A 12,497-nucleotide genomic window follows, 5' to 3' on the forward strand; every position below is an offset into this window, starting at 1 on the left:
TAAGTAGAAGTTTAATTAAAACCCATTCATGTGAGAGAAAATAAGCCAGTCTGACTTAATTGCCACTTGGTTTAGTATTGCAAGTTCACTGAAATATGCCAGAAACTACAGGACTGCAATAAGTGGTTTCTCTATTTCACTGAGGTGTTTGGGCAGCACAGAACTCAGGCTGAACCTGGAGTATTTTATCTGTTCTTTATCATTCTGACAATTGTTGGACTCACTTTTTTCTTTCACGAATTAGTTTCGTTCTGTATTCATTGATATTACTGAGTCCTGATGTCCAAGGCAATAAGGGCAGCAATCCCTTCCACAGTAAATTACATTAGTTGTTAAACACCAAACATTCCCTTGCCCGATCTGAAGCCAGGTCTCAACTTGCTGTCACAGAGTAGCAGAACCATGGGAGCAGCTCACGGCACTGGAGCCATCAGTGAGTCCACAACAGCCTCGTGGGCTTCCCTCCCAATTCTGTTGGGCAGAGCTGCTGTACGTGATGAGAGCCCAGTGGGGGTCTGGGCACTGAGGGCACACTGATGTCCCCAGGTGGTGGAGCAGGAACTGCAGGCAGTCACTTGGAAGAGCAACAGGACACACCTGCCACGTTTCTTTGGGGATTCCTCCGAGGGTGGCCGTGGACCCGGACGGAGCCTGTGGCATGGTAAGTGCAGTGCCATTGTCCACCTGGGAACGCCAGGGAGCTGTAGGTAGCAGTCTATAGGTGGTCAGCTCCAAGGGCTTTTGCAAACTGAATTACTTTTAGAGGTAAGAGGAGTGTGGTTTGCACAGCAAGTAGTTGACAAAGGTTGCTTAAACAGCACCAGGTTATGTGGGTTTGAACTGCATCTCCACATGCATTGTGACCCCTTCTCACCAAAACCTTCTCAATTTTATTGATTTAATAATGGAACTGTTATACAGTTTCCTCCTTCCTGAAACTTGTTTAAATGCATTCCTTTTTCAAAGGAGCACATCCCCACTCTGATTTATTTTAAAATGGCTTTTAGAAGGTGTCATCCTTGTGATGAAGTGTTAGGTCTGTGTTGCCAGTGTGCCATTAAAAATTGAATTTCTGACGTTTAAATGTCTCACTCATCCCAAGTGTCACAGTTTGACAGCTCTGCATGTCACATTACAGCACAGTATTATGGATGCATTTCCTCTGTCAGGTCAAAAAAAAAAAGACTAAAAATGAGAGAAAGCAAACTCTGCAGTCTCCTTCATTACTGGGACAGAAATTTACAGAAATATGCCTATTAACCCTGAAATAACTTAACGGGCACTCTGTATCTTGTGCCGAGGCAACCTTTGGCCCATGCTCCTGTGCAAACACTGAGAGAGCACTGGGACAATCTTTTCAATTGTCTGCAAACTTCTCAAAGATGGAGTAAGAAATATAGAGGGAATCAACAAACAGATACTGTAACAAAAACAAAACATAGCCAGATCCCATTGTTTATTCTTGACTAGGTCAATGAAAAGGTCACGTGGTAAATTTCTTGTTGCTTTGTTTTGCCAACTTTAGACAGCTGTAGCTTTGGTGTCCTTTCTCTGTTTATCTGCAATGTGATAACTTCAAAACATGACATCTGATCAGGTTCAAAATGTTGGGAGTGTTTGCATCAGTAAGCACAACTTTATTGATTTTGCCTAAAGTAACAAAAATGGCCTGGTCTTTCTATGTTTTCTGCCTAGAAGGTTTGACCAGAGACAGCGTAGGGCTTTGACCATGAATTTCTGATGCCTGTCAGCTCAGTCAAGGTTACAACTTCAAGCCTTCTGCTGTTTCCCCCATCAGGTTAGGCCAGATGTGCACTGTGCAGGCACTGCTCACTGCCCACCGCGGGGATCAGAGAGGTGAGTGGTGGTTCTGGTTCCTTTTGGCTGCTGATTTCCCAGTAACCCACCGTATGGCAAGGCCAACCTCTTGAATGAGGTGGCCTCCCACTAAGAGGGCGCCCCAAAAAATGGCATCAGGTGGCAGTTGCTTGAACAAATTACTCTGCCCTTTAAGCCTCTTGCTTTTGCAAAGAACTTTCAAGGAAAGACAAAGCCACAACTGGGCTACAGGGCTCACCCTGGCCATAAACACCTGCTCCTTGCGTTCGATTTTTTTCCAGAGAGAAATTTGGAAACAGAGGTGCGCGAGTCCCAAAACCTCTGGGCTTCCACCCAGCAGCTGTAGCGCCCGCGGCCAAGCGCGGCGGGGAGGGCCGCAGGGGCAGTGCCCCCAGCCCTGGAGGAAAGGACACCGCTGTGCGGGCAGGGGCAAAGGCAGGAGCGCAGCGCACGGCCCGGGACAGAGAGCGGCGAGGGCGGGACGGGGCGAGAAGGGAGGGAAAGGCCCCGGGATAACGCGGGGCGCGGCCGGCAGGGGGCAGCACGTGGCCGGGGATGCGCCAGGAGGGGCCGCTCCGAGCCCGGCACTGGCGGGACAGCGGGGAGGGACACCGGGAAGAGACACCGGGGAGGGACACCGGGGAGGGACAGCGGGGAGAGGCACCGGGGAGATACTGGGGGACACCGGGAAGGGACACTGGGGAGGGACATCGGGGAGCTACCAGGGGGATACCGGGGAGACACTGGGGAGATACAGGGGGTCACCGGGTTGATACAGGGGAGATAGCGGGGGACGCGGGGGGAAGAGACCCCGCGCCGGGGCAACAGACCCCGCGCCGGGGCCAGCGCCGCGAGAATAACAGCGGGGCGCTACGGGGAGAGAGCAAAGCTGCTGGGCACGGGCGCTTCGCAGGGTGCGCGCCCGGTGGAGGGAGCGGGACGGGGCGGGCGCTGCACCGCCAGGTGCGGAGCCTCGTCCGGCGGGGCGGGTTGCGGTGCCGTCCGGGGAGCGGGGACGGGCGCGGTGCCGCCGAGGCGGAGACTGCGCCCTGCCCACCCCGTGCCCCCACCGCAACTTGGACCCGCGAGGGGCCGCCCCCGTCCCGCCGATCGCCAGACCGAGCACAGCCGCTGCCCGCCCGAGCGCTGCCACTGCCCGCTGGCATCGTCCTCCGGCCAGCCCCCGGCCCCGACAGGGTTCCCCAAGTGCAGCCCGATCTCCCCCCGTCGCGGCCGGGGCTCCCCGGGCAGTGCCGGGCCAGGCTGCGCTCCCCGTGGGATGCCCCGCACCGGCCCCTCGCGGCCGCCCCGCGGTCCGCACCCGGCACGGGGGAGGCGAAGGGCAGCACGAGGGTGTCGGTGCCCCCCGCTCGCCGTGTGCGCTCCCCCAGCGCCGCTCCACGGGCGGGAGGCAGGACCCGCGCCCGGGAGCTCCGTCCTGCTGCAGGGGGACGGGACTGCCCCGGCCGGGACGCGAGTCCGCGGGGGCCCGGCGGAGGCTGCGCCGCGAGTGAGCGGGGCTGTGCCGCTATCGCCCTAGGTAGGATGGACCTGCCCCCCTGCCTCTGCCCCCATGTCCAATAAGAAGAGACCCGGCTTGACACCTGCCTATATACAGAGGAGGAGAGCAACATCTTCAGCGCTGGTCTTTGGAGGGGGGGGGGAAACAATCCAAAACACAACACAACATCAGGTCAGAGCGGGGGGCTCGCTAGTATTATAAAACCCCCCCAAGACTATGACTTCCAGTAAAATTGAGATGCCAGGGGAGGTGAAGGCAGATCCTGCAGCTCTGATGGCATCTCTGCATCTGCTGCCTTCTCCCACTCTCAACCTTGAAATCAAATACACCAAGGTAAGTTGTGTTCGTTTGTTCCGTCAGAGAAATTCATGGTTTTCCCTCCAGAGGAGGGATTTTGCTTAAAATCAGTTTCATTCTGCCCTACCCAACTTGAGTGTAGAGATAAAAAAAACTGCTAAAAGACTGTCTTGAGTCTGTAAAAAAGGAAATAGATTTTTAGCCCTGTAATCATCTGAAAAACCACAGGATGATAGAACAGCAAATTAGATCTGCTGGGACTGGCTTTCCTACTTCTCCCTAAATGTAGTGTTTTCTATAGAGCTGTCAGGGTTTATTTTCAGTGCAAAATCAGTAGTTCCTGAATATATTTCAGTTGCTTTTGCTGTACTTCAGAGGACGTTACTATACATACCTGTGTATCTCAATCAGAAAATAAAAATGTTTTCTTTCTTGAATTACCCTGTGTGCCCAAGGGAATCTTTTACAATTCCTGGAGGACTCTTAACACCACCAGGTTGTTACAGCACTGGAACAGGTCTCTACTAACTTCCGTGATACTTGAATACACCCTTGAACAATGTTTCCTACTAACCTTTAAGACTAATCATAAAGAGAGGGTGGGGGTCAATGTAGAAAAGTCTGCTGGTTTTCTGTGGCGTGTTATGAGACTAAATTGGTTTTGTCGATTAAAATGGTCTTTAAGAACAGTAATTTGTTTGTAAATGCAATTTGAATTTTTAAATTCGTTTATATGTTTTTAATCTTTGCATCTTTAGTATCCTTAAAGAATGTTTTCATTTCTGTTGGAGAAGTTTCAAATCTATTGTATAAACAGATTACAATGTGTCAGACTTTGTTTCTATTTACCCAGTAACTTAATAGGAAAATAAGCACATCAGCACTGGAAAAAGGTGATAACATTTTTATCTGCTGGAAATACAACTTCAGGATCTTTAAAGCTGATAGGAGACTCATTTTGACCGATGTGGTGTAATTTTTTTCCTTCATATCATCACTTTAAAAGCTTTTCATCTTTTCTCTTTTTTTTAGCGGGTGCCAAAACTAATTTGTCCTCTAATTTGTTACAGCAATTCCATGTTGTAGAAGAATGTTTCAGAGGAAAGTCAGCTATTTTAGATTTAATTACATTTTAATGCAAACTGCAATATGCAAATTAAAAGATGTATATGGTTTCTGGCACATAATTTCTTTCAAAATAGCTTCAATAAATAAGGAATGCAGTTATTGGGTGTTGTGCAGTGTTACACTTTGGGAACAATCATATGGTGCACAACAGTATCTGGCATGAATTTTGTTCATTGTTGGTTTCAGTGTAAACTGTGCTTCAGGAGTGTTCGGTGGGAAATACTTGGGAATAGTATCTCAGCCTCTTCGCAGAATAAATTTACTTGCATTTCTCTGTTCTAAAACTGGAGAACTGGTTCTAAAAATCTTTGAAAAATACAGCAGTCATCAGCAATCACACCTTGCTGTCTGTAAGAATGTAAGCTGGATGGTGACCTTTAATAAATCAGAATACACAGTGCCATCACCTCAGATGTGCAATGTTATGCATTTTATACTAATGGAACAATTAAAAGAAAATTATTTCATTTCAATATTAAGCCAAAAGCAAAGGCAACATGTTTCTTCTAAGCTCGGGTTTGAGATATCAGGTAACTCCTGGTTGCTTTTGAGAAAAATTTGGTCTGGGACAGGTATCAAATGTTTCTCTTGGCACACCCTCTGTCTCTGTTTTTCTGGCTGTCTCGCTCTTTCCTCCTTTTTCTCTTTCTCTGCAGGAAATTCAAGTGATTTATAGATAATTGGAGTCTTCAGCTTTGAGTCTTGTCTTGGGCAGGACTTTTATCCAGGATCCACTTTCCCACCTATTACAAAGAAAAACAATCAAAAATGAAATAATGGATTGAAACTTGATTCTTTCTTCTGGAGGAGTGGTCACTTCATGTCCTAAATGACAAACAACTTCCATAAACAACAAATAGCATTAGACTAAAGCACTTTGGCAAGAAAAAAAAAAAGAACAACCCCAAACCTTGTAAAATCAGACATCTGTAAGCATTCCTAGCAGCCTCTCTCCTGCTAGTTAGCTGGAAATTTTAAATACACAACCAGGACACAGAATTCTTGAACTCTTTATTACAGCTGTCTATGAATCTTAACCATTTGGGAGTTAATTCTTTATGAAAAACAGAGGTGCTTGTGGGCATTTAAACTAACTGAAATAATTTTTAAATACATTTTGCCAATTAAATTGTCTAAAGTTGGCAAATGAACAGTTTTGTTAGGATAGAACATTCTAGGATTACCTGAGTGAGATTTGTTAAATATCTGTAATACGTGCTGGAAAAAAATTATTCATTAATCTGTGAAAAACTGCATTACTGTTGGGGTTGCTATGGAAGTTCCTTCCAAGAACACAGATAAAACAAAGACTACCTGAGTCATTTTCAGTTATTTGCTTATTTAGCAGAATTATTGAAACTTGTGAAATATTGCTCTGACAGGTTTATTTTTTGAAGTGAACAACAAACTGTATATTAAGTCCTTCTGATCTGTACACCTGATGTAGCACACAAAGGTAATGTCGGTTTTGATTGGTCAGGTAAATGTGTTCAGTGACAAAAACTCACCGTGCTTTGCTTTTCTGTAAGATGTGCAGCTATTGTGATTTCAGTACTGAAAGTCAGCCTATGCTGCTTTAAAAATATAGTCATTAGCAGTATTTTTTCCATTTTTTTCATACCTTGGCATGGTCTGTGAAAAATAAAGTGTTGTAGATGTGTGTAATAAGACCTGGTGAGCAGGATGTGAAGCAGACCCGCAGGTGAGTGCTCAGCACACAGGGTTAAGTTTTCCTGCATTGCTGGCAAGTACCAGAACTGCTGTGTGCAAGATTCTCTCTCTTTCCACTCTGGTGACTCTTTAACTCTTTACTTCTTAACAGTACCATTTGGGGAGGGATTGCATGTGCAGAGCAGGGCATCCTGAAGTGTGGCATGCAATTAGGTGGCTCTGCAGTCCCTGGCACAGTGAGCTCTCCTCGGACTCATCGGGAGCACGTTGGCAGAGCTGTGCTCCATATGCCAAGGGGCACATAGGTAGGAAGGGGGTGCAGCCCTCCCCCTGGCAACAAGTCACGCTTCTACAAAGGTCAACTTTATGCCAGAAACTCTCCCAGAATGGGCTGCTCCAGAAATATCAGATGTGTGAGAGGAGTGGTAGCATGATGCCTGGTAAGGACAAGTTACTGGCATGTTTTGTGCAGGAAGCACGGCCCTGAGAACCTGACAGCTTCTGAGGGTGATCACAGGGTTCTCAGCATAGTATGATATTGATGCCTCCCTCTTTTATGCTTTTACCAAGCTCCATTTTCCCTCCTGAGATTGCCTTCCGAGTATCTGACAGTAGGTGTGGAACCAGCCCAGTGCATTGAGCCCTTTGCAGCATTTCCCTCCTGCTGTCTCCATCTGAGGGGCTAAAGGTTTCTACAGGATGTGGCCATCCTTCCTTTGTTATGGCATAATCACACTGCTTTACAAAGTATTTTCACTGAAGTTTTAGTAAGACATGTTGACTTTTAAATAACAGCTTGATTTAAACTGAGGACCCCAGAGGACCCCAGAGCTCTGTCCTGTCCAGGCTCTGTCATTCCATCAGGCAGCTGAGTGAACAGACACCCTCAGTTTGCAGTGTGTTTGAAACACCAGTTCAGACTGATGCTTTAACTTTTGTTTTATATTTGCCAATTTATTTAAGTCTAAGAAAGAGTTGAACAACTTTAGCATAAAGGAAAAGCTGAAGAATTGTGGTTTGGAGAGCTCTAAAGGGTTGAATTGGCAGCGCAGGGCAGCGAAGAGGGACAGGAATTGTTTCTGTATGAACAGTTACGAATCAGCTGACAATTGTATTTTCTTTGTCCTGTGTTCAAGTGTTTGCTTCTACCCTTACACAGGCTGAAATCCATCCAGTTTCCTCACACACACCAGGCAAACAACCCAGCACTGTCACAGAGAGCTCTGTACAGAAGTTTGTATGAAGTGTAGGCAAACTGCTTCTGGGTGCCCAACAACTAACAAATACATTTCAAATTCTCATATGATAAGCACCTCTGTTTGAACGGTTTTATTACTAAGGTTCAGTATTTTCATTACCATTGTGCTTTCTTGGCATAACCTTTTCATCAAAATTTCCAACATACATTTTCCAGATAAAATTCTAGACTGACATTAAGATAGGAGACAGGAAATCTATTTTATTTAAAATAACATGCAGAGTCTTTGGCATTTTTTGAACTGCAGGCAAACTTTGGCAAAACTCAGGTAAGTGACCCCTGCACTTTCTCACCTGTCTTTCCCTGAATGAGCTTCTTTAATGCCTTTGGAAGTCAGATTCAGTGAGTGATGCTTGAAAAAACCAGCTCATCTTGTAGGTCAGGTAGGTGAGCACAACCTGCTACAGAAAATTAGAGATGTTTGCATGAGAGGTAGACAAATAGAACAGCTGCTCTCCCTTTCGTGGAGTGCTTCAGCATGTGATGCTGACACCAGATATGTCCCTCTGTATCATCATATGTGGTGTTCTCATGTATAAACTGTATTCAGATCTGCTTGTTTAAATCTACAGTTTGAATTCTCTTCTGGTGTATTCATACTTTGTGTTCAGTATTACAATCCATCCACTCATACAGCAATTGCAAACTGCTTATGCACTTCTTTGCAATCAGCAGCCTGAACATGGGATTCTTTCTTTCCTCCCGGCCTTCCACATGAACACAATCGACCCAGGGTTTGCATGAGGGAACAAGAAACAACTGTAGCCTTGTGTGTGTCCAGTGCCTGCCCTTCCCTCCTGCAGCACTGCTGCTACAGCCATGGAATTCAAGGGCATTGCAAACACAGAACCCACCAGGCTGAAACTGGCCACAACTGGGGAACTACTGCAGAACACTGGATTGGAGTGGGTAACTATGGCAGCAGCGACCTCTTACTGTGCTGAATCTGTAGGGAAAGGCTGGATCTTTAGGGAAAATGCAAACTGGTTTAATGCATCAAGCTGTGCAATAACATATTGCTGTCTCTGTCCAGTCTGTAAGGTCAGCTGATACACTGAAACACAAGTTATGCAATTAGTGCTTTTCTCCTCTTTGTAAAAAATGTTTAAAATTTCAAGTATTCACATACAAAAGATCCATGTATTTATTTGCACACCAAAACCAGAAGGTCAATAATAATTAGAGCACTTGCCTGAGTTGAAAAGCAGACAAATTCGTCCCCCTGCTGTGAAGCAAACAGAGCAGAAACTTGAATATGGATTCCTAATTTCTGATGGTGGATAGGTCCAAATTTTGCCACCTTTGGCTATCCTTGGAAAGTGTCTCACACTTTTTCCTCTTGGGTAATTCACTTGTAAGTTTGTATGACAACTCACAGACATCAGCCTGATATCCCAGCGGGAAGAACAGTCCTGAAGGAAAAGTAGGATTTGTACCTTTGCTCCAAGAATACTTACGTTGTCGGACAGAGCAAGGGTTTGATCCAAAATCTATGGCTGCCTAGGCATTGACTGTATGGAGGATTGAGTTGGGACACACCCCCTCTCACACTCTGTCTTTCATTTTGACAAAAAAAAATCCTGCTTTAATTCTTCATTTCATTCTGTCCTTCAGAAACATTTCCTGCAGAAGTTCACCAATTCTGATGCATTTCCACATTAAAATTCTGTCTTATATAGCTGCATTTTCTGATAAATCCCACAGTCCAGAAATTCTTGATGCAGCTTGTCCATCTCCCTGTCCATGCAAAATTATTCCTGACAGATCTTAATGGGCTTTGCCTGTTTGAAGTTTTTCACTGCCATAAACTGCCTTGTTCCTGGGAGCACCACACCAGGAGCTGCTGTATCCAGTTGTCCTCCCTTCTTTACACTGCATGTGATCAGTTTCCCATTGTCCACAGACACTGCAAGTCACTGGGGACAGATCAGCACCCAGGAGTCTGGACCCTTCCTTTCAAGATTTGCCTTTACTGCTTTGGGCAGATTCATCTCCCTTGAGCTGCCTCAGTGTTGTTTAACTCCAGCCTTAGGAATATTTTCCCCAGTACTCTGATCAGCCTGAACATTTTTATCTCCAAACTCTGTACCTCACTATTAATGATCTGCAAAAGCAGGTGAACCAAGATATCGATTGCTAGTCCCAGTAATGAAGGGGCACCTTGCTATTAACCTCTTTCCAGGGAGAATTATCCGTTTATTTCCAGTCTTTTTATCTTATCTCTTAACCATTTTTTAATCCATGGCAGGACTTTATCTTTCACCATATGGTTACTAACTTTCCTTAATAGCCTCTTGCTAAGGACTTTATCATCAAAAGCCTTTTTAAAGTCTAAATAAATTACATCCACTGATTCATCTCGGCTCCTAATTTGGCTAACTATCTTCCAAGAAATCTCACACATTTACAGAGATAAATGAAAAAAGATGAGTTCAGTGGTCCAGATAATAAATTCTTAGTCAGATCCTGCATAAAGTCACATTTCTTCTTTTACAGTTTTGCAGCTATCTTTCCTAAGGCTGAACTGTATAATTTCTTTATTTGTTTTTTTTTAAAAAACTGTTTCATTCTCCCCAACTCTCAAAAAACCCTACAGCTTTTTATCTGTTTGTTTGGGCTTTTTTAAGAGTAGAACATGTTCTCTGAAACAGGGAACCAATATATCAACTTCAGTTCAGCTGAAAGAAATGACAGACAAAAAATGCACTTAAACAGAGTCAAGCAGGTTATAAGGAAGCGATGTAAATATAATATAAGCTATGTAAATATAATATAAGCTATGTAAATATAATGCAAGCACACATGTGTAAATGTTTTAAAAATCTTCAGAAAGTTGCAGTTCTATGCAGTCCTTTAGTGAGGAATCCTCAGACAAGCACTGGCATCCCTACTGAAGTGCATGAATATCTGTGTGAAGATTCTTACACAGAGAAAGATGAAGTCTAAAAAAGGATTGTCATCTAAGGGCCCAGTCATTCATTACTGTTGTGCTTGCTCAAATGAATTCCTGTTCAGGCTGCATGTACCTTTTTTTCTCCAAAACACAATTTCAAAATTTGTCCAAAAACATATTCTACTGATCAGCGTTTTCTGTTAATAGCAATCTACCTTTGTGACATGAATGCAACACATCAATTTTAAGTTACACAGCTATAGCTCTAGGAGCACTTCATTACTAGAACTATGATATATGAGGCCATATCCAAGTGTTGCTGTGATAGCAATGCTGAAATAGTCTTCCAAATGACAAAAGAAAAAAGGACCTAATTCTTGATTACTTGAAGTCAGTGCCTTTCACAGAGAGCCTAATGAACTATATTTTTACTTATGACTTGAAACATAACACATTCCAACTTCATTGGACTGAAGTGGGAAAGAGCTTCAGAGAACCATCCACATCGAATTCTGTGACCCAAATGAAAATGTTTAAGGTCAGCTCAATCTCAGTCACCCTCAGCTGCAGGTTAGAACACAAGGACGACACTGACCACTGGAGTATACAGAGCTTAGTCTGTGAAGGCTTCACAGGTAATGAAGACTTTGAATTGAACTCACCCTCTAGAGGGGTGCTGGTGGGACAGCTGTGGAGGGGCCTACAGCAGGTGGTGTGGTTACAGAAAGGATATACTTGCCAAGTTCCACGTGGATTTCCAGTATGCCCCAATTTAAAATAAGGGAGTTACAAAAAATCCATTTGGAAAGCCTCAAAGATGTAGGAATGTTGTATGGAAGAACAGGCTGCAGCCTCTTTGCTGAACTTCAGTGGGAAGAGGATGCCAGTGGACATTGCCCATGCTCTGTCATGGGACAGTGATTGTACTAAATCCCTCAGCTTTCACTCAGAAACTACCAGAAAGTGCCTTTACACATGTATTTACACAGGTAAGGGCTTCACTCTAAAGTAATACTGATTTCAGTCCAAAGCAGAGCTATTTCTTATTTTGGGTACATACAGGTATTTTCAGGCTGATCTTACCCTCTTGTGGATAGGTCAGCATGCCTTCAATTTGGCCTCAAGTGACAAGAGCTGGTCAAAACCTCAGGGGTTCATTTCATCTGAAGTAGATGTCTCCAACTGAAAGGTTCTTCCAGGTCTGTGCCGTGGCATTTTTTTCTCATGCTGTAGTGGGAAAACCCCCACTCAATACATCATCATCATCATCCCCATCTACCCACCACCACCTGGTATATTCCTCATGGGTTTTGTGCAATTCCTGATGCCTTAGCTTGAAAACTGAAAGAACTGAGCTACATTAGCTTTTGGGATTCCTTTTTATTTCTGGAACTTGATTTCAACTCCTTGCAGCACAATCGCAGTTTGTCCTGACCATGGCCTTTAAGTGATCCTCAGTGTACGGCTGGCTTAGATTTTTAGTAAAGATGATTCCTCAGAACAAGTATTTGACCTGTCATCTTCTAGTGTTCCAACCTGTGGCTCTGCTTTTCTAAATTTTGGCCAGAAATATGATCTACTTTGGTATAGCCCGACTAAGATTCCCCCCCAAAATGAGCAGCTACTTCTGAAAACACCTTTACTCTCCCTTTAATACCACCCATAGCCAGGTTGTTTTCAGAACCCACTGACTCTCCCATAGCACGTATCTGCTTTTTTATTTAACTTAAGCTCCTCTTGGCTCTTTTATTTGTGTTACCTATTTTAATTTTATTCAGAATATTTGGTAGCAATTTTTATTTTTTATTTTGTATTTTTCAGTCTTTTAAAGTTAGCATTTTGGTTCTTTTTTTTTGGCCTACTTTTCCTCTCATATCTTCCCTCTTAGC

General features: G+C 44.4%; 1 protein-coding gene across 1 annotated transcript in view; it reads left to right on the forward strand.

Moving 5' to 3' along the window:
* The first annotated feature begins 3,492 nt into the window (after nucleotides 1-3,492).
* ALDH1A2 (aldehyde dehydrogenase 1 family member A2) overlaps nucleotides 3,493-12,497 on the forward strand; it is a 54,000-nt gene continuing 44,995 nt past the window's right edge. The window contains exon 1 of the mRNA XM_071568640.1: nucleotides 3,493-3,694. Coding sequence (XP_071424741.1) covers nucleotides 3,578-3,694 — 117 coding nt within the window. The 5' untranslated portion in view covers nucleotides 3,493-3,577. The remainder of the gene's footprint in view (nucleotides 3,695-12,497) is intronic.

The sequence above is a fragment of the Pithys albifrons genome, chromosome 13 (genome assembly GCF_047495875.1).
Source record: "Pithys albifrons albifrons isolate INPA30051 chromosome 13, PitAlb_v1, whole genome shotgun sequence".
Classification (NCBI taxonomy): Eukaryota; Metazoa; Chordata; class Aves; order Passeriformes; family Thamnophilidae; genus Pithys; species Pithys albifrons.